Source organism: Xiphias gladius, chromosome 3, assembly GCF_016859285.1.
Source record: "Xiphias gladius isolate SHS-SW01 ecotype Sanya breed wild chromosome 3, ASM1685928v1, whole genome shotgun sequence".
NCBI classification, from domain to species: domain Eukaryota; kingdom Metazoa; phylum Chordata; class Actinopteri; order Istiophoriformes; family Xiphiidae; genus Xiphias; species Xiphias gladius.
The window spans coordinates 1,900,567-1,928,501 of record NC_053402.1 but is presented as its reverse complement, the minus strand read 5'-3'; the positions used below and the strand labels follow the sequence as shown (position 1 = coordinate 1,928,501).

Sequence of the window (27,935 nt, the reverse complement as noted above, 5' to 3'; positions counted from 1 at the left end):
TGAGTGTTACCAGTGGTTTGCACCTTGTGATCTGTTGATTGTAGACTTTGACAATGATACACCTAACTCCTCCAGAGTGTTCTTGACCTGGCCAGATGTTGTGAAGGGTTTTTCTTCACCAAGGAAAGAATTCTGCAATCATCCTCTTTAGTTTTGTTCTGTGATCTTTGGGCCTTTTGGTGCTGCTGAGCTCACCACGGCATTTCTTCTTTTTGAGAATGAACCGAATTGTCGATTCAGCCAGTCCTAACGTTTCTGCCATCTGTCTGATAGGTTTGATTAGTTTTTTCAGCCTAATGACGGCCTCCTTCATTTGCATCGACATGTCTTTGTCATGAAATAACAAGGGAACAGGCCACACCTGGCCATGAAACTGATTGTCAATCAATTGTCCAATTACTTTTGAGCCTCTGAAAATGTGGAACTATGTATAAAAACTGTTAGTGATATTTTTGTTAAACCCCTTGAAAGCTGAAAGTCTACACTTCAAACATGTTGATGGCTTCATTTCAATTACATTATTACAGTTACATGGTTTTCGGTTCTTCAGCACATTCCATCTAAAATAATGGCGACTACATTAATGGGCCAAGTCTCAGCTTTGTATCAATGTAGAAAGAACTTTCTGGGAGATTTACCCATTTTAGCACATAGCAGCCAAAGTTTAGGGATTCAGAAGTAATTGGACAGATATATATGAAGTAAAACATTTTTTTTTAATATTTAGTGGATAATCCTCTGCAGTCAGTGACTGCCTGAAGTTTCTGACCCACAGACACCAGCAGATTCTTTGCATCATCCCTGGTGATGCTCTCCCAGAGCTTCACTGCAGCCTCCTTCAGGTCTTGTTGTTGTGGGGTCTCTCCACCTTTAGTCTGGTCTTCACCACGTGGACTGCTGCTCAGCCGGATTGAGATCAGGTGAATGATTTATGATGCATTTGACTCAATCTGAGCAAAGTCTGAGTTAAGTGCTCCAAAACAGCGACAAACTAGGCTAAAAGCAGCTGCAAAGTCAGAATAGAAACATTAAATTTAAGTGAAAATTTAAACATTTAAAGGATTAGTTCAAAATTTTGGGAAATTTGTTTAGAGTAAGAAAACCACAGGAAGGTAACTACAATAAACTGGCCAAGAACTAGTGTGGCGCATGACCCTTTCAACAAACCAAAACACACTACATTTTTTTGTACAAATTAAACAAATGAGATGTAATGTGTTAACTAGTGAACTTTAGAGGTGCTGGGTAGCAGGATTTGTCACCTTTGGACAGAAGCAGTGTAGCTTTTTCCCCAGCTCCGATCTTCATGCTAAGCTGAGTGAACCGACTGCTATCTTTAGCTTCATATACAGAGTGGCACTGATCTTCTCAACTTAGTCTTGGCAAGAAAGCTACTTTACCAAAATGTGAAAGTATTTGTTAGTATTTTATAACTTTGGCTTTTTTTGTGAAATGATAAAAGGGTATTGTAGAAAAACATGTTTTTAACTCTCAAGGGAAGGTAACAAAAAAGTATCTTTTTGGTATTGGTACCAAAACTCAGGTACCTACACCTATATCAAAAAATGTTAAACTGTCAACTAGTAACAGACAGTTGTCAGTCGAATGGTCCTCCACTTTGATCCAGACTGAGACATGTCAATAAATATCGTACGGACTGCCATGAAATTTGGTACAGATAATTTTATTGATGACTGCTAAACTAATGGCATTCCCGTCAGTCTCAGCTGTACTATATTTAAGCTGAACTTGGAAAACATTACCTTCTACACATTATCACTGTATATCCTCAAAGAGCTGCTAGCCTGGTCATAGATTCTTCAGCTTTGTCCCAAATCCATATTACATACTAAATGTATACAGTATGCATTACATACTGGACATTACAGTCCTTTCCTTTGGTCCATTTTAGCGTTTAGTATACAACAGAAAAAAAAAAAAAAAAAAAAAAATTTAGTTAACCATTTTATACCATCAGGAAATGACAACGCGTGTGACATTGGTTGTCAATTAAACTGACTTTTGGAATGTCGCTGCCAATAAAATTTCACTAATAGATATTTTTTTAAAAAATGTCTTCGGATTTAATTTTTTGTTTACAATATTTTCACCACAATCCACCTTTTTTTCCCAGCTGTAAATAGCTCCTTTGAGCACTGCATTGTGGGAGAGTAGTGTGCATTAACGGCACACCAGAAAATCTTCGGTATTTAGTTTGCATGCCATCTGGTTTGCCTATATTCTAGTGTGAATCCCCTTCATACTAAAACCTGAATCAGTATGTAGCATGGATTTGGGACGCAGCGTTCGTCACCCTTCTTGGTCAGGGAGGTGACCAATGGGCTGAAACTCAGTAGGGTAGCCAGCTGTGTGCATAGCCTGGGCCGGGGATTGTGTGGCGGCAAAGTTGAGAATATAACACTCTTTCATCCCTAACCTTTTCTGTATTCACCCATTTTAAAGATATAGCTGTGCGTGCAGCAAAGCTCCTGTGGCGGAAACGGACGATTGCGACCTCAGGGTCTGTTCTGCATCTGCACAGATGTCATCTTTTTGGGTGAAATATGAAATTGCTTTAACTCCTCAAAACAATTTCACATGAGAATGAAAAGCAAGTCCAAGAACTTGTATTATACAGTATTACAAGTGTTTCTAATTCTGTTCCCAATCCAACTACTCCACTCTGTTTTACTTGGTATTAGTAGTTTCCACTTGTTGATGCAAAATGAACAGCTTATGATTTAAAGAGTTATATCAAAAGGTGTTGAGTTGAAGCCATCAGCAACTAACATACCCAAGCACTTGGTGCACAACATGAAGGCTGAAACTGAGTTCATTTAGGACTGAAGAATTGCAACCGCTATGTTCTGGACGGAGAAAATGCTCGCCGCAGCATTCAGGGCAGACTTTCGCTGGCTGTGTCTGGAGCAGAAGAGTCGATGTCAGACAGTGGGAAAGGTGTTATTACTGCTTCGTCAACACAGAAATAACAGAACATGACACACAGTCTTCCTAATACACTTTTCCATGATAAAAGTGGACGCCACTATTGACTCCACACAGCAATGATTCCATGATATAAAGGGACGGCATGGCTACAGGCTAACATATGTCAAACATCTGGCCTGTACACAGTCTATTTCACAAACAAGAGGGAACAAACTAAAGTATAACACCTGATTCCTTGATGGGTTTTGGAACATCTCCACCACATTTAATTTGCTCTCTTTTTTTTTAATTGTTGTTTTTTTTTGTGACAGAAAAAATAAAGACAACAAAAAAAGGTTAATCCTACAAAGAGACATTTTTTCTCAGCTCTCTTAAAACTTGCTAACTCATAAATTCCAAATGAACCAAGTCCAGTAGTTGTGACACTGGAAGCTATGCATACACGTGTCAGTCTTTCTCTCCTTGACTAATAAAAGGGGACGAGGGTGTTGGGGGCATGATATGCTGGCGGTCATATATAGTGAACAGACAAGGAGGGAGGTGGGTGGACAGGCCCAGTCTCCCATGCCTCAACACTGAAGTCTCTGTGACAGTCTCACAGTCAAGGAGGTTGGGAAGAAATGCAGGGTAAGAAAGCAAGGATGTGAACTAGGACGCTGCCAATCCACAGTTTCTCTCACTCTAGCAGCCTCTGGGCTGCCACCTGGCTTATTGGTCCTTACGGGTTCGTTCTCCAAGTCTTCTTCCTCCAACTGCTGGAGTAATCTGTACATGACTAGGTGGGGAGGAGTCCTCTCAGCTAAAAATGGATACTAAGTGAAGAGGGAGGGCACTGGGAGCAGCAGAAGGCTTGTTTTAGGTTTACCGGACTCAAGTGTTCTAGCATGAACAAAAACAACAAGTTTTGGGGGGACTTTCCTATTAGTCATCTTCCATGGAAAGTAGGGTTTGAACTTCTCTCTCAAGGTTGCATTCTTCATCCACACAACTACTACTGTCACTTTTTGTGTATAACAAAGGGCAACACCAAGAATGCTTTTAAGAAGAGTGAGACAGTGCTGTACAATTCATTGCATTGAGACTGCAAAGACACAGAGTTTGTTGAGAGAGATCAGGGAGACACCGGGATGCAGCCATGAGGCGGCTATGGCGAGTGTGGCCGTTCAGAACGGTTATAGACACTTGTTCCTTTAAATGCAATCTTACAACACACTTTAATCATTCTGTGGCCTTAACCCTACTTCCAGCATTTCAGGAAATATGCTTGTCTGCTGTCAAATCCAAACCCATTCAGATGACTAAATCCCAGTCAGGTGACTAAAAGACACACTGACACAATGAAATTTAATGAATGAATTAAATTTTCAGTGTGTGCAGTACAGAGATATCTCGAGTTTATTGGTAGGACAAGAAACTTTGCCTAGCTCTGTCAAAAATCAGACAAAATACACCTTCGAGGAAGTCCTTTTTTTAAATTGGTTGTAGGAGTTGATAAAAAGTGTCGCCTGCCATTTTGTTCACTTAGTACGGTGCTCAAACCTGGCAACCCTACGACGTGTATGAAGACAGGACTTGTGAGGCGCTGCTGACCTTGAACCCAGCTGTTGTTGGTCAAGAAATGCCTCCAACACAACTGCTCCGAACATGCTGTAATTTTTAAAGTTTCTTTTCCACATATTAAATATATAAAGAAATAAACTACAACAGCTTTAGAATTTTTGGATAGAGATGGGGAGAGACCACTTCTCCCTGTTTCCAGCTAGGACAGGCTAACCACATCACAGGTCTGGATGTACAAGTACATTTAAAAGCTGCACTAATCAATATCTTTATATTAACAATGGACCAAATGACTGTGTACCTTAGCAGGTGTCACTCGTAGTGATAAAGTAAAAGAATTTTCTCTCAACGCTACAGCTCTCCTCAGATTAACCGAGTTTTATAGCTTCTTTCATCTCAGTGTTTAGATTTTCTACAGCAGGCAGACAGATGATTCCTGTGCCTATTTATCTCATCACTAAGCATGGAAGGTGACCAGGGTTCTCCCAAAAATTGATGTATGTGTGAACCTTAGTGGAATGCATCAACACCACTGCTTTAACGTACAACCACACATTGGGTAATGAGAGGAACTTAGATGTTTAACATGTCCAAGTCACCCAAAAAAACATATTTCCCCACACACTCCTTAGGGTGCCTAGGTATGTAGATAACTTCAGTTTTCTGATATATCTGCCTAAAAACAAATTATCCACAAAAGGTAAACAGGGAAAATAAAGGATACTTTAAAAGGAACCATTTTGTCTGGCATGAGTCAGTCTTTTGAGAGAAGTGCGGAGAGGTTTTCAAGATTGTATCCGATATGAAAAGCCAAGATGGTAGCTCAGAGATGCGTGTTGATGATGATAACGGTGTCCTACTACACGAATGAAAAGCTTCAGTGTAGATCTGGTATTGAGATGTGGAGAATTGTGGGAACGGACTGATGCTGGTATCTGGCAACAAGTAGATTCTTAGGGAGGGAAGGTTTTGGGGAAAAACTTTGGGGTCATCATGATATAAAAAAGAAGGGGAGTGGAGGGATTGATACAGTAAGAGGGTGAAAACTAAGGAAAGGGACAGATGATAACTGCTGTGCATCTCAGCTGTGCATTTGTTGCAGTCCAAATGAATCCAAGAAGGAGAGAAGGAAAGGGAGGTTTCGGCTGTTAGCAAGACAAGAGTCTGGACGGATAAGAGAGCGTTTGACCGTTCGTATCGTTCATATAGTGATGGACTGAACAGAGTAGAATGTGGATGACGAACAATGGGAGGAAGTGCCAGCACAGCACTGGTTTTGGTATATCGGTTTTGGCTGCGGATGGTGGATCAGTCAGGGTTGAGGGGTGGAGGGGTGGCAGACTGAGGGGCTCCACTGGGAGGGGCAGGGGATCTCTTGTCATGCGGGGGCTGGGAGGTTGAAGAGGTCTTCGCAACGTCCTCGTCTTAACTGCCGTAATGCATGGTGTTGCTGGGGATGACCATTGGCGAGGCCATGGAGATGGCAGCGCCCCCCATGGTGAACTGGTTGGTGACGGGATAGTAAGTACCGCTGCTGCTTGGGCCCGACTGGCCCGTAGTGGCTCCTGGATGGAAGAACAAAGCATTACATTCGACATTCGCGCTGAAGATGATTGCATGGTAAATTTCTGCTAAGCTGCACAAACTGATTTCATTGTTCATTTCTGAACAGGTGGACATACCCTGGACAATTCCTGTGCTCATGATGGAGCCCATCCTGGAGTGGGTGTGGTTTACAATCCCTGTGTTCACTGTGATCAGTCAGAGAGGAAAGAACAGTTCATGATATGTGCATCACTACAACAGATTTTAGTCTGTTGCTTTCTGTTGCTAACTACAAAATACTCTTTAGATGCCATGAGAGCCCTTTACGCCTGCTACATCAACCAGTTACTCACAGTACTAGTAGTACAACCTGTAACCGCCAGAGGCCAAACAATCAGATAGTGGGGAGAGGCAGAAAGGGAGTCTTTTCTTAAGAAAATGTACCTGTGCTAGCTGCTGGAATTTTTCAGTTCAAAAATATTATATACAAATACTGACAGAAGCTGAAATAGCAGTTAAAATGGAACTGCCGAAAGAAGTCGCAGTTTCAGTTTAAGTGGAAGGACTGAATAACGCTGAAGTGGCAGCTGAAATGAAAGAGCCGAATGGACTTGAAGATTCAGTTGCTTCAGTTCAGGCCTTGTAAGAAGCTGAAATGTCAGTTGAAGTGTAAGCGATAAACTGAGATGGAGGTGTCAGCTCAGTCGTGGAATAAATGAGTGCCAGTTCAAGTGAATACATATATAACACCATGTAGAGGACCTCCTCTCAGGTGTGCAGGTGAAATTATTTTCTGCTGCTTGCCTTTATAAATGCTCTGAGGAAGGCTTTATACCAGAACATGGCAACAGATCTGTCAACCTACTGATTGTAAATAAATTCATCTAAAAAAACATCGCTGTTTTTTTTTAAAACTATGGAGTGCTCCCTTTTCTTTTTTCTTTACTTTGTTCTAGAGGATATAGACGCTGCCCCCCCCCTTTTTTTTTTAAAGTAAGAGCACCCGGCTGTAACACTAACATGTTATCAAGTTACAACCACCGTCGGTTTACAAAAATGTAGTAAGAATGATTTAATTACTAGGATGAGAATGTCATGTACATTTACTAAATGGACACTAAACATCAAGTCAGAGGTTCAGGCTAAAAACCCAATATACTGTCCCTCAATGTTTTAAAAGGCTCAAGCTTCTACATGCTGCTGCCTCTTTACTGTTTAACTTATATTAGCTTGTCACTTATTATGAGTTCACATGTCATGTGACAGTTGTCTGTTTCAGTAATGCTCTTTAAACTCGTGATTCTACAGAATATCTTGTTTCAGCCTTGTGAATGGGAAATTAGCTGGCCAAGTGAAAGTTCAAGTCTTATCATTCTTCTCCATGTCATATAGCTCTGCAGTGCTCACTAGAGACCTGAACATGAACAGCATTTCTGATCCGTTTTCATGCGCGCCTGGTACTTCAAGCTGCAAAGGGGGCTTTCTGTCGCTCTCCTATTTCTTCCCCACAACATTAAGCTCCATGCGATGTAGAGAAGTCAGGAGGAGTGTGATTCGTACCTAGGGGGATGAGGTTGTTGTGAGACACTGACGGGCCGCTGCCAATGACTGTGCTGAGGTCATAAGCTGCAGGCATCCCTGGAGGGGACAGACAGATAACAAAGCCATAAACATTTTACCCCACAGATGGAAAAATTGTGGAAAAATATAAATGCCTTACAGCAACATTAGCTTGAAACTCAAGTGAGGCAGTGGAGGCATGATGAACACAACCATGTTAATTCTACAACACAGTTAAGTGTTAGGCTCTGTGGACTGTGCCTGAAATAATTAGAGATCTGGTGGTAGTTTTCATTAAACCTTTTTTTCACCGAGGTTATGTTCAATTCTGCTTTTTTTGGCTCACATAAGGCGCCGATCTGTATTATGCACATACATATTAGACATGTAAGGGAAAAAAACACACTGAAACTAATATTCTCAAAGCAGTTTTGGGCTACACTTATATGTAGATAGAAATCTGACAGGAATCAGATACTGGCCATCGTGGATACATTCATGTAAAGACATCAACGACACACATTAAGTACAGTTTTTTGTTTTGTTCTATATATTTAGTGTGGTGAGCAAATGATGCATAAAGCTGCAGATGACACTATGCCACTTCCTGCATGTGCTTTTTAAATGTGAAAGTAGTGGTAGGACTTGGTAAAACTGTAAATGTTTGGTTTGTAAAGTAAAAACACAGCCATGCACAGGTGAAGTGGTTTAATGTAGATATATAGGATAATGTCATTCAGTGAAGACTTTTGCATGTGGACACAAAGAAAGCAGTGAATGCAACGCCAGCTCCGATCACTGCTGCTCACAGCAGCTCAGGGCTGTTTGTCAGGTCTGCAAACTGTTCACGACACCAGTATTCCTGCCAAGCATAATGCAATGTAATGCGCAATCCGGAAACCTTGGCATGTAATTCAAATTCATACAAGCTTAAAAAGAACAGTGTATTAACATCCCCACTTACAGTTAAGAATTGATGAATAATTACAGCCACACAATACCTTACAAATAGAAGATGTACAATCAATACTCAGCATTACCTGATATCCTGAGTTTCTGCCAATTCCTGTATCTTAAATGTCTGTAATATTCAGGAAAATCCCTAAGAGTTGGAAAATCTGAAGCTGGGTACCCTTTTGTAAACCTATGGAGGATATGTTTCATCTACCAGTGTTTATATGTGTGTTCACCTGATACAGCCATCCCCTGATTCATGCTGTAGGCTGCCCCCGTGTTCCACATATTCTCAGATGGGGAGGTGTAGTGTGAGCCAGGAGGAGGGTTGGGGGAGGTGCCTGTGTACCTGCATATACATACACACACATGTTCGAAATTAGAGAGGCAGACAGTGATCCCGATCTCTACCCCTATATAGTGCCATGTGCTTACAAGTGTGTTTACTGGGGTCAAGAGACCAACTCACCTGAAAAAGGGGTTCTTCAAGTCCAGGAGGTTGCTGGACTTTGATCCTGTCTGGTCCACCTGGGCAACAATACTGATGTCGTAGCTTTGTCTGTTGGGAAGGAGATCAGCTTCGTATTATTTGATAAGTTCATACAAATCACATAATGTGAGATGCATTTGAGAGCCTCTAGCTTTATCAGCAAAAGGCTGGCTCAGTAATATAGCAGGGTGCCCTGGGGCCTTCATGGAGTAGTTTGACATTTCGGGAGTATGCTTATTTGCTCTCTTACTGAGAGTTACATGAGGAGATAGATACCACTCTCTTTTGTCTGTATACTAAATATGAAGCCAGCAGTCTTTTAGCTTAGCTTAGCACAAAGGCCCGAAACATGAAAACTAGCTAAAAGCTACCTATAAGAACCTCAAAAGCTAATTAAGCTAATCAAGCTTATTAAAGTAATTAACATATCATATCTCTTTGTTTAAGCTATACAAAAACCAAAACGGAAAAATTACATTGTGGTGTTACAGGGAGGTATATGCCAGATTATTTATTGACCAGGCAGAGCGAGGCTACAATGAAGGTGTCTACATCCAAATACGTAACAAAAAGACAGCACAGAGGAAAAACACTAACATTTGAATATTTGGAATGAAACTAAAAGACAGCAACTAACTTAAAATATTAACAGCTAGTTTTATATTTTCTTTACATTTTTACAAAGCTGGATGGTGGCCTGACTGATTACAAAGACTTTTGAAACTATTAAAATCACTTTTCCATGATTTTGAACATCCTTTAACTTTTCAACAGCTTTGTTAAAGTGGGGAATTGCCATGATCTGTGGTGCTGCTGTTGTATCCATCCATATGTATCCATGCAATAGCTGTAACTGCTGTCTGTAGCAAGTTTTATTTTAAACAACACCTCTCTACATAAATGCTTTGTTTTGGTTGCTCTTTTTCTTTTTGCACAGTTCCATTAATTAGATTTTTTCTTCCCCCTCCATTTCTATTTCCTCTTTTCTATTCCTTTTCTTTCTATAGTAGCCAGTTAAGCATTTCCTATTTTTTAGTTTCCTTGTGGTTCAAAATTTTCAAAGTAGTTTTCTTAAGTTTTTTTGTCTGAAACATAAACACTGCTCTTTGCCTTCGTTTTCAGGGTCAATACTTTGAATTTGTGAGGACCACAATATTAAGCGTCTTACTTGAAATAGACAAAGTGGACAACAATGCCAAAGAGAACTAAATTACTGTAGGTTTAAAAGTACACACAGCTTTCATACCTCTTGTTGGCCACTAGCATTGCAGTGCCGGACAGTGTATCCCCAGCCTTGGTGAAGAGGGGAGACTGCAGCAGACAGCGCACCTGGTACCAGTGGGTGAGAGGCTCTGTGGGTGCTGTGGACAGCCATACTGTCATCCTGCAGGAAGGGCGCAAGAGGGGTTGAAGTATAGGGGCAAGGCAATTGTGTGGGACTAATTAAATGCATTTTTTAAGATTCAGCAAACTCCAAATGTCCATGTGTCTTAGTGACTGGCTGACTTACACGGATCCCATAAATGCCACATCAAACCAGAACGCTAGGCCGTGTACCAGGCCAGAGTGCATCATGTGGAACTTAAAGGGAATCTCTATCCTGCGATCCAAAAGAAAAGGTGGGAAAGAGACATGTTTACTACACTGGGGATGATGCATACATTTAACATATTTACTCATAAACATTCTAGCAAACATTCTAGCAAACACACACACACACACACACACACACACACACACACACACACACACACACACACACCTATAAAGATCCTCTTCTTTGGCCTCCAGGAAGTTGACTGTGTATTTGACCGATTTGGCCATCAGAATACGGATATCAAATGTGTCCTGTGGAGGGATACATGAGCTCATCATACAAGACTAAAGTACAACAATAAATCCAATTTCACACAACTCACAGTTAAGACTGCATCACAAACAGAGGAGACATGATTACTAGACTTGCAAAAGTATCGTGAAGCAATATAATGAACCCATGGACCTGATGTTAGACTCATCCAGCAGGCTGGTATCATCATTTGTAAGAGATGGTCCTTAGGTTTACACGATGTCAAACCAAAAAAAAGGATGATAATTCCACAATATGATAAAACTGCATATCTGGGCCACAACCAGAACTCTCAAAGTAAACTTTGTTGGGTCCAGAAGAAGTCAATCAGTCCTCAATTCAGAACCCAGTACCAGACTTAAATTTCCATGCCCATTTGCCATGTACAGACATTTAATTAATTAACAACTGTAAACTTCTGTGTATGTGTTGTGGATAACATACCACAATTGGCTGGCGGAAATACTCATCCACGGCTGCCCCCCGCAGGGCAGAGAGATCTACACCATGGAAGGAGGGCTGGTACCTGAGGGCCAAAAGATCAGATTTAGAATTTTAATTTTCCCTTTCAATAGCTATAGAAATGTTGAACATTATAACTAAAGCCATATCTTTGTTACTATCTCAAAATAATATTTTGAATGCAGACAACAAAACATTTCTGACCAATCAAATTAAAATTTATTCTCAGAAACGGGAACTAGCTGTGAAGCTTTAGGTGAGGACTATAAGAAACTAAAACATTTCCATAAAAAAACAAAAAAAAAAACAAACACACCCTGTTCTGTAAAGAAAAAGAAAACAAGAATTCAAACCTGCTGTAATAAATGCAACTAAAACAGAAACCAAACCAGCTTTGTTTTAGCCGATAAACTTTCATGTACCATATTTCCTCAAATAGTGACCGGGGCCTTTATTTACCTCAACTGCAGAACGTAACGGGCCTTTATTTGATGCAGGCCTTTATTAGAAACAGGCCTTCATTTCTAAGTCCCTCTGTTTGAGTATAATTGTATCAGATTCTCGTATGAAGCATTGTTTTGATCCGCTCCTGTTTGCCCTGTTAAAGTTACTTCATTATGCTGTTAATACAATCTCAACACTTCCTGTGACCGTTTAAAATTAAAAACCCTGTAGCGTTTCAGTTGACAGAAACCCTTCATTTCTTAACAGGGCTTTTATTGTGATAAATTTGCAGGCAAACCATATGCAACACAGCCAGACAGAATTAAAAGTGGATCAGAAGGAATGAATCATATGCCACCATTGCGTCAATTTGAACCCTGCGCCTTTGTTTTTCCCAGCCTGTGTTTGCGGATCGGCCTTCATTTGTTCGTTTCGACCACGCCCCCGGCCATTACTGAAGACTCAGCTTTTAATCAACTACCGGTTATTTATGCATAAAGACATAATTTACTTATCCAATTCCCCTTTTTTAAATTACAAACCTAATTACTAGGGATGTGCCAGTATCAAATTTTAGTGCTACAATTATTTTGGCCCAAAATGTTATAATCAAACTTTCCTGAAATACTGCTTTTACAGTTGAAACAGTAAAAACGCTTCACACCATGTTTACATTAGATTTATTAAATCTGAAAAACTGAACAATGAACTGTATTTTGCAACTTTATGGGACTCTGGAAAAACAAACATAAAATATATAATATAAAAACAAACAGCAGGTTGGTGATTAAAAGCTGACAGCTGACTGCAAATTACTTTGACTGCAGTGATAGTAGCCCTTTTTATGCAGCCTGTTCACGGTGGGAATGTTGCGCCATTATTCTGCCTCGCCGTTCGGTATAAAAAGGTACAAACACGAAATTGAGGGGCCTCGTTTTTCCACCTTTAAGCCGGCACAGATAGTCACAGAGCCGGACTGTCTGTGAGTGGAGAGCCGGCATTGCGGTACAGAGGCCAATGCTGTTGTGTTACACATCACACCTTTGGTTCTTGAACACCGGCATGCTATGTATAATCCCACACTTGGGTGGAATTATGCCAGCTTTGTTTGGTTCAGTGTAAACAAGCAAAGCTGGCAAATATGTTCAATGTTAGTATATATTATTGGAAAAATTGTATGTTGAGATATAGATACGTGTGTGTGTGTGTGTGCGTTTATGTATATGTATGTCTCTGTCTCTCACTTAAAGTTACAAATTGGTATCCACCAACTGGTCTCACTTCAGTAGGTCAAGTAGCTAATGTTAGCCAAGGAAGCTATAGCTACAGCAGCTAGCGTCTGACAGAAAAGGAACCTTGTTTGCTTGACCTGCTGTGACTGCTCTGCCACTCTGGTGGACCAGGAAAGAAGCAGACCCTTGAGGTTAATCAAAATAAAACCGTTGATGAAGGCAGGAGCACTGGGCCCTATGAAAACACTCAAAATAATGAAAATAATCGTCTGTGGCGTTGTTACAATGTTTCACCATGGTATACAGTAAAACCACCACACCTCTTACTGACTTACTCTGAGCTGGAGAAGAGCAACTGCTTGTTACACTACAGAACCAGTCAGTCAACCAGAGTCAAGAATACACAATAGTGGTGGACTGTATAACTGGTATAGAAAGTACACCAGTCTGAATTTGCCCTATGGTATCGATTTTGCCCCTTCTAAGAGACCTTACCCCTTTAGAAGCATTTATATTGAAATTTTAAGAAAAAGGAATATACCGTGATACATGTAGGAGATACTGTTACCATCTTTGCTTGAAATTACACCGTGATCTAAATTTTAGGCATAACAAATGAGTTGCTTTAAATTAAGGAAAAGAGTCAGTGATTAACAGTGATCATCACCACTGTTCTGTAGTATTGGCAGAAAAAATACAATCTGTGATTGTCTCTTAAATCATCAATAGTAGTTCTGATCGCCAATCAGCACAAGCCAAGTTCCCACTTTGTCAGATAAATTCACCTCCTGGCCATGTTGCTGGTAACATATACATCTTTGTTTCTAACTCCAATTTTGTACCACGAGAAAATGTAGCAGCCCCTTTTCATTGCAGGAACTTAACCAAACTTAACATGTAACCTACAGGACATTTGTCAACCAGCAACCCTGGCTGACTGAGGAGGTCCACACGATTTTAAGGATCCAGGATTCTGTCTTCAGATCCGGTGACAAAGCATTGTACACACTGGCCAAGAACAACCTGTATCCTGAATCCCCCCCCATGCATGCCCAAATGATCCCTACCTCTCAGACCAACCCAACAACTTCAGCACATGGTCTGAGGCCAGCAACAAAAACCACAGACGTTCCCAGCACCACCAAGCAACCAGGTACTCCAGCTGTCCCTAGCTAGGGTGAAGAGGGCTTTTTCCAGACCGAACAACATGCTTGGCCATGTTCTCAAAAACTGCGTGGAACAGGTGAAGGATGTCTTTGCAGACATCTTCAACACCTCACTCAGTCAAGCCGTGGCGTCCTCATGCCTAAAAAAACCACCACCATCATACCCATCCCCAAGAAACCAAATCCATCTTGCCTGGCCCTGACTCCCGCAGCCATGAAGTGCTTCAAGTTGCTTATTATGCAGTACATCAAGACCACCTCCCTGTGAGGATGCAATTTCCAGCATACTTCGCTTAACTCTTACCAACCTAGAAAATAAGGACACTTATCCCAGGATTCTGTTCATTGACTTCAGCTCTGCATTTAACACCATCAGACCACAACGACTGGTATAGGACCATAACGTCTACCTCAACGTCAACAAGCCCAAGGGCATGATTATTGACTTTGGGAGAGCCTGCACACACCGCCATCTCCCGCTGACCATCCACAGTGCCACCATAGGCAGCAGCACCAGGTTCCTAGGTGTGGACCTGGAAGATGACCTAACGATGGTTATCACTGTGGTCAGGTAATCTTGACAATCATCAAGAAGGCTCAACAGTGGCTCAACAGGCTGAAGAAGGCAAATTTCCCCACCCTGGTAATCCACATCCTTCTATAGGGGCACCATCAAAAGTGTCTTAACTGACTGCATTACTGCCTGTTCTGGGGAATGCAAAATTTCCAAAAGGAAACAATTAGACAGGATAGTGAAGACAGCTGTGAAGATCACTGCTTCCCCTCTCCCCTCCCTGCTGGACATCCATCATCCATGCTGCACCTGCAGAGCCCGCAGCATCGCAGGGGACCCCTCCTACAGTCTGCTGTCCGTCCGGCTGTCTGGGAATAGGTGCAGGAGCTTCCACACAAACACCACCATGGCTGTTCAATAAGCCTCCTCTCCCACAGTGTAGAAGAAGCGGCTATAGTGTGTGCATGTAGGGGAACACATTGTGCCCTCCCACAAGCATGCCTACCTCCCTATGCGCCTCCAACAACCCCCCCTTGTTCCCCTAAATTACCTGTACATGCCACTTAAGAACGAATCTGTTCATATAAGTGGTTGTTGTAGGAGGCCCATTGTGTGCATTGGAGGAAACTGAAAAACTATGAAGTGGTTCAACATGCTGCCTCCATTTTAGTTATAGTTGGTCCCTCTGTTGCCTTTTTAATAATGAGTATCCAAAATGTTCTGGCCTTTAAAGTGAAGTGGACCCAAAACTCTAACAAGGTTCATGTTGCAGTTTCCCCAGCCTCTTTGCCTCCTCACCAGAAGTTGGCCTTGGTGAATTGCTCCATGTAGAGCTGCTCGTCTGTGAAGGGGGCCAGGTGTACGTCACCAATGGTAGGGAACATTTTACCTGGGGAAAAACAACACACACACACACACACACACACACACACACACACACACACACACACACACACACACACACACACACACACACACACACACACACACACACACACACACACACAAGTCAGTCAACAAAACTAATGTACTGCCAGCAACACAGAATGAGATTTAAAACATTAAATCTTAATTAACATTAACTCGTGCCTGCATATACACTTGTGTATACCCACGGTGGCTTTGTCATGTTAATCTATCGGATGATATCTAAAACTAACTGCAGACAGTTGGCAGGAGCCAAGTAGTTGCAAAGGTTATTTCTACTCCTACTGCACCCATGGCCTTCAGCAGTCTCTCACCCTTTATTTAACGTGCACTTAGTAGTCAGTTTATAAGGAACACCTAGCTAAAACTAATGTGGTCAAACAGCCCCTGCAGTAAATCCTACTTTCATGTAGATTATAGTGTTTACTTTTTGTCAAACTGTGTTAAAGAGGCATTAATTCAACTATTAGACCATTTTGGCGCACTGTTGTTGCATTGCACTGCATTATGTTGACAGGTGTCCATCCCATTCAAATCAGTGAGGGTAAGCTAAATAACAGACACACCTCTTTGTATAATGCAATACAGGTCAACAGCACCACAAATTGTAGCTGCCAGAATGGTCTGAATCAACACTTCTTTAACACAGTTTCAGTAAAAACTGAAAATGATGACCATCAGGGGGGAGGATTTATTGCAGGACTATTGTATTAGACTGCATTAGTTTTAGCTACGTTTACTTAACAAGCTGCCAGCTGAGTGTATTTTCCCCGTTCTTCTGTGCTCCAAACCTTCTCACCATTGGGTTTGAGGAACTTCTTGGCATGCAGGTAGCTCTCCAGCATGCGCTCATTGAACAACATGTAGCCCATTGGTTCTGAGATGATGATGTCAACCTGCTCAGGCAGCGTCACCTCCTCCACCTTCCCTGGGATGACGACCACACGCTCCCCTAAACGGTTACTGTTCACCAGCACCTGTAAAGCAGAGGATACCTTTCACTAGAGCTGGAAATCCTACTTTAATGGTGGTTTTAATTTTGAGCTACCATGGTCAGAACAGAGCAACACATAAACCAAGTGGTTCAAAACATATCAAAGTCAGGTCACCGATATTAACATTAATCTGTGTGTGTGTGTGTGTGTGTGTGTGTGTGCGCGCGCGCGTGTGGACCTCGGCGTGCTGTGCCATGGTGCTGGCCTCCACAGCATAGACCTTCCTGGCTCCAGCTTGAGCTGCAAAGAAAGAGAGGATCCCCGAGCCACAACCAACATCCAGCACCACCTGGAAAAAAGACAAAAGGAAACATTACATCACTGTCATCAACAATTACAGCTACATTTCCGTCGAAATGCAAACGTCATATAAAGTTTGGAGTGTTGATTAACAGATTTCCATCAGAGAGAAGTAAACAAATACATTTCCTCAATTGAATTAAATACTACTTAGTATTGGGCAAGTCATTGGTCATACTCTAGTCTGTATGAAGATTTAAAAAAATAAGACTGGGTCAAATCCTACTATATGGCTGGACCGTTTACAGTCAATGTGTGAAAACCAAATGGGAAACATATCAAGCCAGTTGTGTTGTTGCACTGATGCATGCGTAGAGTTTTAAACAGTATTTCAGGGCAAAGTCACCAAACTTTGTAATCAGATGTTATCAGATTTGACTGGTGGTTCTATACATGCAGTTTTTATTTCCTGGTGACCATTGAAAGTGAATTTATGGCTCTCCCCCCATTCATTTAGATAGGGTCCTGGTCTTGTTAGCCCAAAAAAACTGAACGGGGACTTTGCTAAGATAGCTGCTGAGTGGCTTTAGCAATAGTCACTGGGGAAACTAACACTCAGCCAGGTGACCAGTGGTGTAACGTAAGAAAATACAGTGGAATCAGCTGCTCAGCAATTCGGTCACTAAATGAAATGTCAGCAGGACTATGTACTAAAGAACAACCCAGTCGCACAGCTAAAATGAAGGATCCATTTTCAATGTGTTTTACTGTTTGTTTGCATTGTTCCAAAACCTTAATGCTGCACCATATACAAAAAGTCAGAGAGGTTTTGTCCAAACTTCCCTGTTTCCTTTAAAACCGATTATTATTACTGCAATTTGGCAAATACTTTGGAAACTGTAGCTACTGATCATGGTTGGTGTCTAAAGGGGTCAGTATGCTTCAACCAAAGTACTTGACAGATGGCCAAATAGTGATTGTAACCCTGTAACCCAGCATTTTTCCAATGTTGAATTGGTTGGTGCTGCACTCAACCTTTTTTTTTTTTTTTTACTTTTGGCAACTACTTCACATAATGACTCACATAATGGTGAGTATGCAAGTCGGCAGAGTTTCAACCTCTCTCTCAAGCTCTTTCTTTCCTTCTCAGTATTTGCCGGTGGACAACCAAGTGCAACACCATACACTCCAGACTGTAAATATCTGGACAGTCTGGGCAGTAAATGTCTTCAAGGAGAGACTTTGTTTGCCTTAATCCCCATTAGCCCCATCTGTAGGATTCATCGCATCTTGCCCCTCTTTATCATCACAGTAGGATTTTTGGCCTTTGGTCATTTGGAACAGCTTTAAAAACTTTTGTTAACACTTAATGTGAACTACTTAATGTCAAGCATACCCCAGCCTTTATTAAATGGTGCATTATATCCAGTAGTATAAGGTTACCTTGTCCTTGAAGTCGGTGTGGTTTTGGAGAATAGCCCGTTGGTAAGTCCCTGTCCGAACATAGTCCTGCATCATGTTCTGTTGCTGGGAGAGGTAGCCATAAAACTGCAGAGAGAGGAGAAAAATATATCAATACACTGATGCAATTTTTTTATTTATATGAAGTCCATGTTGTACAAGCTAACTAAGCAAGGACATAAATATCTAGACATTTCAGTAAGTAAAATATAATATTAAAATTTTGCAGAAGTAATCCTGTCTTGTAATCAAAAATGAGGTGTTGAAGCATATAGACCACACGAGATATCATATGAACCGTCCAACTATAAATTTCCAGGTAAAGTTAAGCTCTTAAGCTGTCCTATGTGCTACAACTGACTAGCTTATTAGCTATGAAGTCTGTAAAAGGATGTTAGTGAGGGCACTTTTTCTCTGTTTGTTTGGTAGATTGTTCAGCAAGTTGAGGTGCAAGACAAGATGTGTCCATGTTTTTGGAGAAGCTAGACACAATAGCAAGAAAGCTTATGAGTGTTGTATTCAAAGTCTGAGGCTCTTTTTGTGCTGTGAAGCCAGTTGCTGCTTGACAACAGTATTACAAGCAGCCAACGACAGAACAGTGAAGTTTCTGCTTTATTTAAATACAGTTGAAAATTGTAATGATCTGATTGGCTGTATACAAAGAAGTTCTGTCTATTCAGTCAGAGGAACAGCACATGTCTACTGGTATGCAAAGGCAGGGGATGTCTTTGGAGACCAAAACATAAATTTCTTCCTTTAGGGTACTATTTCTTTTTTCCTCAAAAGAGAACAGAGAACATATGATTTACAGAGCAGATCTGTATGCTGTGCAAGAAAAAAAAAAACAACTTTATATTAATTTCAGTCAGCTTTCCTTATGCTTCATGGAATTGATTTGTGGCCACTTTTGAAAAACAAAACATTCTTCCACAAACAGGGTTTTTCCTGACCGAATATTCCTAATGAAAGTAATGAAGCTATAAATAGCATGGTAGTAATTAATGGACAACTGTTCTGTGTTTCAAGAGGCAGACTGGATTAAAACCTAAGGTCTACTGCATAGAATTCCATCAAAAGTTTTTCGAGGACGTAAATTCTGCTACCCATAAGTTTAAATGGCTGTTTGAGGGTTAAGACTTGGTTTTAAGGTTAGGGTTAGAATTAGGTTTAGGTTAGGGTAAGGGTTATGGTTAGGCATTCAGTTTTGGTGGTTAAGATTAGAGTAAGGGGCTTGGGAATGCAGTATGTCAACGATGGATCCCCATGAACATATCAAAACTTTTGTGTGTGTGTGTGTGTGTGTGTGTGTGTGTGTGTGTGTGTGTGTGTGTGTGTGTGTGTGTGTGTGTGTGTGTGTTCGTGTTCCTCTAACCTGGAAGTACTGTACAGCAGAGGACTCCTCTGTTCTGTCACTGAAGACTGAGCGCTCACTAACATGCCCACGACAGTTCTTCAGGAGATTATAAAAGGACTGAAAATCTGAAGCAGAACACAAACACACAAACATGAGCAATTACAGGGCACGTTGCACCTACATTACAATGAGTAAATAATGTATACATAGAGTGGAGTCAAAATATAATGACAGTTTTCTGTTTTCATCTTTTGGGCCACTCACACACATTGGATTTGAAATGAAACAATGAATGTGAGGTTTAACATACTGACTTGCTTAAAATGAATTTGAGTGTGTGAACATTGGGTCAACAGTGTCTTGTTACATAGCTACATTTTCTATAACAAATTTAGATGTCCTCATTTTGTGGTTGTCAGTACTGGTAAATATCTTTGTCATTAGTTAGAACAGATTATCTGTAAAAAAAAGAAAAAGTTACAATAGATCTAACAGCCTACCACTAAGCAGAAATAAACGCAGCAGCCAGTCAGTCAGCAGTTTTTGGCTTGCACGTCAAAGTGCACGTCCATTTCCTACTGCAAAGCATTATCTGAGCTACTGATGAAGATAGCTTAGGAAACAAGGAAAAAGATAAGTAAGAACCAGCGAGAGGCACAAAAGCGACAGTGAAAGTGAACTCGTGTTATCCTCTCAAGCTGACAAAACTGTTGACAAAAAAGGTAAAACGACGTCAAGAAGTGGTTTTGAATGTCTAAAAAGCGCATAAGCGCAGATTAAGACAGTCTGCAAAATATGTTATTGGTTGGTGCCAAGGAAGACAGGAAACACATCAAATCTTATCCATCACCTGAAAAGATACACACCGAGTGTATCAAAATGTGGGCCCTTGTTAGTCTCTCCACAAGATTTAGCAGCACTAGCAGGGCTGTTCCAAAACAACAATCAATTGTGTCATCTTTTCTGGCCATTCATTCGGACTCATACAAATAGTGATCAAAAAGGAGCAAGATTGTAACAAGCAGGTAGTCCAGCTGTACATCTGAACCATACATGAGCTTCATCATGCATTACATTGACAAGGAGTGGGCTCTTTAAAGCAGATGCTTGCAGATGGCATAATTTCCAGAGAAATAATCTGCCAGGGGCTGGAGGATAGACTCGCATCTTTGGGCCTTAGCAAAGACCATTTGTGTGAGTGTTGGAGCAGGACAAAGCTGATAAAACCTTGCAATGGCTAATTTAAAAAAGGTAATTGACTCCCTCATGGCAGGATATTCATATCCTGGAGTCTGTCCACTTGCCTCTAAATCCACTTGTTGACTTCACTGATACCTTTCATGGTGAAGCACACATGAATGTGTCCTAACTGAAACGTGCTGTAGCTATTCAATGAGGAGGTCTTCAAGCCAGAGGCTGATGATCCAGAGCTCAATAAGACCATCAAGGCTAGTGTCATCAGCTGTCTGAATGAGAAATATGATGATGCTGCCACTGATGACCTCCTGAACACGGCCTCCCTAGTTGATCCTCAGTTTAAGACCTGCTACATCAAAGATGACAAGGTTGAGGCCGTGAAATCCAGAGCTGTGGCTCAGATGTGGGATGAATGTCAGAGCACATTGCAAACTCTGATCTACTGCACCGGGGGGAAGCAGAGGAGAAGCTGCAGCTACACCAGCCAAAATGCAGAAGAAGACACTCTGCAGCACTTTCAAGAAGTCCTACTCTGTCCTGCCACAGGGCAGCTTTCAAGCCAGACACTCTGGACAGACTACTCTTTCTGGCAAAAAACCTATAATGGGGTTACAAATGATGCGCACTTGCTAAAAGATGTAGCATAATGACAGGTTTACAGTGTTTACATTTTACACATTTACTCCAATCTCTACCTCTAAAACATTTGAGAAATATAAAACCAACACATTATTAATCATACTCCACACTCAGTGAAAGGTCTACCAAGTGTGTGGGAAACACATGCTCACTGCTTACCTAACAAACTTTGGCAAACTGGCTCACTCTGAGGTTAAAAACAGACAAAGCAAAGCCAATATGCTGTTAGAGTGAGGTATTTAAAAGTGGGCACTGAGGAGGACCACATGTATTTAGTTTACTGAATTCTCCACTAATGAGGTTTTATTGTTCTTTCATTGTTCCAGTGCAAGTTTGGTTACACAGGAAATCACCTCTTCACTGGTAGTTTCATATTTAGCATATTTTCACCTAAAATCGTTATCTTTTAGCAGACAAAGGTTTGAAACTAATTTTGGCTCACACATTGCATTCAGAAAGTATTCAGACCCCTTCACTTTTTCACATTTTTTTATGTTGCAGTCTTACGCTAAAATCAAAAGAAAATACATTTTTCCCACATCAAACTTCACTCAATACCCCATAATAACAAAGCGAAAACAGAATTTTAGACATTTTTTGCAAATTTATGAAAAGGAAAAACTGAAATTATTACACTGACAAATATTCAGACCTTTTGGCAGGGATTACAACCTCGAGTCTTCTTGGGTTTGACGCAACAAGCTTTCCACACCTGTATTTGGGGATTTTCTGCCATTCTTCTCTGCAGATCCTCTCAAGCACTGTCAGGGTGGATGGGGACCGTCGGTAGACAGCCATTCTTGGGTCTCTCCAGAGATGTTCAGTTGGGTTCAAGTCAGGGCTCTTGCTGGGCCACTCAAGGACATTCACAGAGTCGTTTTCATTATGGATATCTCTGTACTTTGCGCCGTTCAGCTTTCCCTCAACCCTGACCAGTCTCTCTGTCCCTAGCTCTGCCTCTGAAAAACATCACCACAGCATGACGCTGCCACCCCCATGCTTCACCATTGGGGTGGTAACGTGCAGTCAATGAGTGCTGACTGGTTTCCTCCAGACAGGACTCTGGCCAAACAGTTCAGTCTTGGTTCCATCAGACCTGAGAATCTTGTTTCTCACCTTCTGAACACCCCTGAGGTGCTTTATTGCAAACCTTCACTGAAGAGAGGCTTCTGTCTGGCCACTCTGCCATAAAGACCAGATCGGTGGAGTGTTGTAGTGATGTTTGTCCTTTTGGAAGTTTCTCCCATCTCCACACAGGATCTCTGGAGCTCAGCCACAGTGACTATCAGGTTGTTGGTCAACTCTCTTACCAAGGCCCTTCTCGCCCAATTGCTCAGTTTAGCTGGGTGGCCAGCTCTAGGAAGAGTTATGGTTGTTCCAAACTTTTTCCATTGAAGAATAATGGAGGCCACTGTGTCGTGGGAACATTCAATGCAGCAGAATGTTTTTATAGCCTTTGCCAAATCTGTACCTCGACACAATCCTGTCTCTGAGCTCTGCAGGCAGCTCCTTAGACCTCATGGTTTGGTTTTCGCTCTGATATGCATTGTCAGCTGTGAGCTTATATAGACAGATGTGTGCCTTTCTAAATCATGTCCAATCAGTTGAATTTATCACAGTGGGATTCCAATCAAGGTGGAGAAACATCTCAAAGATGATCAAGAGAAATATGAGGCACCTGAGCTAAATTTCAAGTGCCATAGCAAAGGGTCTGGATACTTATGTCAATGTGATATTTCAGTTTTTCTTCTTTTATAAATTTGCAAAAATTTATAAAATTCTGTTTTCGCTTTGTCGTTATGGGGTATTGAGTGTAGATTGATGAGGGTAAAAAATGTACTTAAACGATTTTAGCATAAGGCTGCAACATAACAGCCGGTCGAGGCAGACAGCCGCCCACAATGAGCCGGATTCTGTTCAAGGGTTCTACCTGTTAAAAGGGAATTTTTCCTTGCTGCTGTCACCAAGTGCTTGTTCTTGGGGGAATGTTGGGTCTCTTTAAATACAACTATAAAGAGTCCGGTCTAGACCTGGTCTACATGAAAAGTGCCCTGAGATAACCTCTGTTATGATTTGGCTCTATATAATATAAAACTGAATTGAATAAATTGAATTGAAGGGGTCTCAAAACTTTCCAAATGCACTGTACACTGTGTTGTGCATGTTACTTATGTACAGTTTGTGACAGCATTATTGTATTGGGGCATTTTCTGTGTACCTGCAGGTGAGGAGAACTGCAGCAGGACGCTGTTGCAGCCCAGTGTGATGATGAATGACTGCTTCCCCACGCGGCTGCACTCTGTCTCCCTGGAAACCGAACACTTGAACACACTCGCCTCCTCTCCTGGAATGATACAGAGGGGATGGAAAGAGTTAGGACAACATGAGACATATTTGCATGCAGCCACTGAAAATTCCAAATGTACTGTACGATGTACAGTATGCTGCTTAAACTTTCCTTTTTTTTGTATAAATTGATTTCAAAATGTCCACTTTCGATTTTTTTAACAATCAATTTTTTCTGCATTTCACAGGCAAAGAGACTGTTTTCGTGGTGCTAGTCACACATTTAACACTTAACACAATCTGCTCCTGTGTGGGAGAGCTGAATACAATGCAGCCTCAGCTTCTATATCTCCTTCCGCTGCTCACACATACTGTAGAACATCCACAACTACTGAAATTTGGTCTTTTGCTTGAAATATGGCAAATTAGCAGGAGTTCATACGCAATTATTATATTCACACTTTTTTTTTTTTTAAAAACACCTACTAATGCTATCAGTGTCTTCCCTCTTCGTTGATAGATATTTACAATTGCATAGATTTCTATGTCTACACTAACAAGCAGGTTATGAGGCTAAATCCATTTAGGGTAAAAGGATGCAGCGGGTGTTCTTCTATATTTTAATTACTGTCAACAAATCTGATGAAAAGTGCAAAATCAGAGGAGGAAACGCAAGTGTTTCCTCTATATGCATGTTCCACTGCTGAATTATAAGTGGCACTGCTGAAATTTCAAATGGTTTATTAATATTCAAAACAAAACATTACCACCAAAACTTCCACGTTCTAAAATGTCATCGATGACTGGGGCTAGTATGAAATTAAGAAGACCCTATCACACACCCACGAACAAATACAACACGCAGACAAAGTGGCGTCACAGTTAAGCAGTCCAACATAGGCTGTCGTGAGTAAGTGTGCAGCAGCTGTCCAGGTCACTCGGGAGAAGCAGCATATGGACACAGGGGAGACCTACCTCACTCTCCTAAAAGAAGTCTTTTCTTTGCTAACTTCTTCTGTAAAGGCAGTAAAAATATAACATACGTACCAGAACTGAGTTAAACAAAGTAAACTTTTCTTTCTCTCCAAAGCAATGACTGTTTCAAGCCAAGCTAAATGGTTACTTGTTAATCCCGTCAGGCTATGTATTAACACTATTGTGCAGCCTGTTCCATACATTGCCGTGATACCTGAACGTTTCACATTAATTACTCAGGTTGGTTGTTTAATTAATTAACAGTACAATACTTTACCGAATCGCTGACATCTGCAGGGAATAAAACTGAACCTTGTATATACATTGAACCTCCGCAAGGTTGGCACTACATGTGATCAAGATATGATTTCAGTTTGTTTTTACATTTAGTGCACACTAAATAAAAATTTCTGCTCAAACCATTTGTGAAAAATTGAGTGTTAAAATTTGAATCATAGGTCTATTATGTCTGCACCTCATTAATGCCCAAATGACTCCCAAATGGTCTCATTTGTTTATACATCACTTGTGCACATTTGTGGAAGCAAAGCAAACATCTGTGCTTCATAAGTCAACACAATTTATTTAATTGATGTTTAATGCTAATAACTTGAGAATTAATGAAGCAAAAATGTCTGTTTTGCTTGCACAAACATGCACAAATAATGCGCAAACTAATGATTCACAGCTTTGAAGTCATTCGGACGTTAATGAGGTGCTGAGGCCTATGCTTAAAAAGTGATCTCAGTGACTTTGACCATGACATGATTGTTGGTGACAGACAGGCTGCTTTATGTGTTTCAGACGCCGCTGACCTCCTGGGATTTTCACACACAAGAGTCTCTAGAGTTTACTCAGAATGTTGCGAAAAACCAAAAACATCGAGTGAGCAGCAGTACTGTGGACGGAAACACGTTTTGATGAGAGAGGTCAGAGGAGAATGGACAGACTGGTTGGAGCGGATAGAAAGACTAAGCCAGCTCAGATAACCACTCTTTACAACCGTGGTGAGCAGAAAAGCTTCTCAGAATGAACAACATGTCCAATCTTGAGGTCAGCAAACCTCTCAGCCAAGGACAGAAATCTGAGGCTGCAGTGGGCACAGGCTCACCAAAACTTGACAGTTGGAGACTGAAAACAACATAGCCTGGTGAATTTCAGTTTCTGCTGAGACAGATGGTAGTGTCACAATTTGGCAACAACAGCATGAATCCATGGACCCAACCTGCCTTGTGTCAACTGTCCAGGCTGGTGGTGTTGGTGTAACGGTGTGGGGAATGTTTTCTTGGCTTACTTTGGGCAGCTTAATACCAATCAATCATGGTTTGAATGCCACAGCCTATCTGAGTATTGTTGCTGACCAAGTGCATCCCTTTATGGCCATAATTTACCATCTTCTAATGGTGACTTCCAACATGATAATGCACCATGTCACAAAGCAAAAGTCGCCTTGAACTGGTTTCATGAACATGTCAATGAGTTCAGTGAACTTCAGAGGCCTCCCCAGCCACCAGATCTGATACTCCCCTATGAGTGAGAATAGACTTTTATGTGTGAAATTAGTGGAGTTCCCCTTTAATGCAAATATGTTGTGTGATATATTTAGAGACTTTCTGTACTAGATGTAAGCAAGATTACTGGACACTGTATATTACAGCTGCGGCAACAAAATACTATCCAGATGATGGCTTAATTAGCTTATATTTGGCACAGAGAAGATTGGGAGATTTTCATATCAATATCGTTTCCAGGAGCACACCAGTAATGTGGTTACAAGTGTTGTAACATATCTAATGCATTTCCAGGCAAGAAACGACATGAATGCATTTGCGTGGCAATTTTTTACATTCTTTTTCCGTTTTAAATCATGGTATTTTTAGAGAGAAATTACTCATCTTTTAATTTGTCCTGCAAGAGCTGTGTGGAGGCGTCTGAGTACTTAACACTAAAACTTGATGCAGAGTTGCTCAAAGATCTACGATAAATTACTGTACAAAATGTGCACTTTTCTTTAACTTCAGCATCACAGTAGAGGAGGCCAGCCGCGCAACTGTTTCTTTTCAGCGGGACATCCCACTGAGTAACAAAAGCTGCGGAGGAGCGGAGCGGCTCTGCTCCTGCCTCCACAGAGGAGGGAAGAAGGCGGCGGGGAAGCGTCTATTGTTCCGATGAGAACAAAGATGAATGCATAAGTAATGAGGGCCCGGTCTCGCTACGCCACCCAAAACGCTAAGAACGTTTTTCCCCAAATGTAGACGCTTCAAAAGTTTATGTTTTTACCGCTGTAGGACGGAACTGGCTACTGGCTAAATACAGTACTATAGCAGCTGCAGCCGCCAACCACAGCGCAGAGCGCAGAGCCACGAGTGATGCCCTCTGCTCTGGGCTCCAAAACAATCCAGAAAAGCTAATTCACAAGCTGAAAAGCAGAATCACATTATATGGGTCTACCATGGGACGAAACGGAATATGTCCGCTTAAAAAAGGGGGAAAAAAACACAGGGCATATGTATTTGACAAAATAAACGTTAGTGAACCCTCAAGGGCAAAAGATGTTAGATGCGAGCGTGTCTGTTGCACGTTAGCGCATCACTGCTGAAGCCAGGCTAGTGGCATTGTTTAACTAGCATTAAACTACATATTACTTAGCTGCCCTGCTAATTGATGTGACTGACTAAGCTACGGTCTGTGTTGCACTATATTTTTATCGAGGTCTCCAAAGCGGTGGACTTGTGTGGGAGCTGAGAGCCTAAAGCTTAAAAAAAAAAAAAAAACCCTAGACCCCAACGGACAACGAGAAATTTGGAGTTTTATGGGCTCCCTCGTGACAAGCAGGGGGAGGCGACGTGGTCTCTCAAGATGGGTTAGCTTCTTGGTAGCTAGCGCTACGTATGGCCAGATTGGCTGTATAAGCATTAGCACTGCATAGCATTAGCACTGGCAGTTAAGACGGGCCGACCAACCGAGGAGCAGCTGAAGAAAAGGTCAACTCACCATTGGAGAGATTGATGAGAGCTGCATCTTGTGTGGTTTTGACTTCTAACCGCAGGGGCTGCTGCTCTGAGTGTCGCTGTATGTCTCCATTCGCGTCTCCAATGGAGAGGAGCCGCACGCCGGGGAACACCGAGACCGCCAT

General features: G+C 41.5%; 1 protein-coding gene across 3 annotated transcripts; it reads right to left on the bottom strand.

The window, feature by feature from the left end:
- Positions 1-424: 424 nt before the first annotated feature.
- carm1 (coactivator-associated arginine methyltransferase 1) lies at positions 425-27,935 on the bottom strand. 3 transcript variants are annotated; one of them, XR_005706473.1, is made up of 17 exons: positions 27,794-27,935; positions 23,757-23,882; positions 19,721-19,827; positions 18,331-18,435; positions 16,826-16,936; positions 16,452-16,629; positions 15,524-15,614; positions 11,352-11,433; positions 10,821-10,906; positions 10,569-10,658; positions 10,305-10,442; positions 9,038-9,127; positions 8,805-8,917; positions 7,615-7,692; positions 6,192-6,260; positions 5,234-6,074; positions 425-950 (listed from the first exon to the last, which is right to left on the bottom strand). XR_005706473.1 is itself a non-coding variant. In XM_040118648.1 (16 exons), the coding sequence occupies exons 1-16, from the start codon at positions 27,933-27,935 to the stop codon at positions 5,935-5,937; spliced, it is 1,746 nt and encodes a 581-aa protein (XP_039974582.1). In that variant the 3' UTR covers positions 3,189-5,934. The 3 variants fall into 3 exon arrangements, 2 of the variants coding, with proteins under 2 accessions (XP_039974582.1, XP_039974594.1); XM_040118648.1 differs by lacking the exon at positions 425-950 and having other exon boundaries at positions 3,189-6,074; XM_040118660.1 differs by lacking the exons at positions 425-950; positions 5,234-6,074; positions 6,192-6,260; positions 7,615-7,692 and adding an exon at positions 8,286-8,476.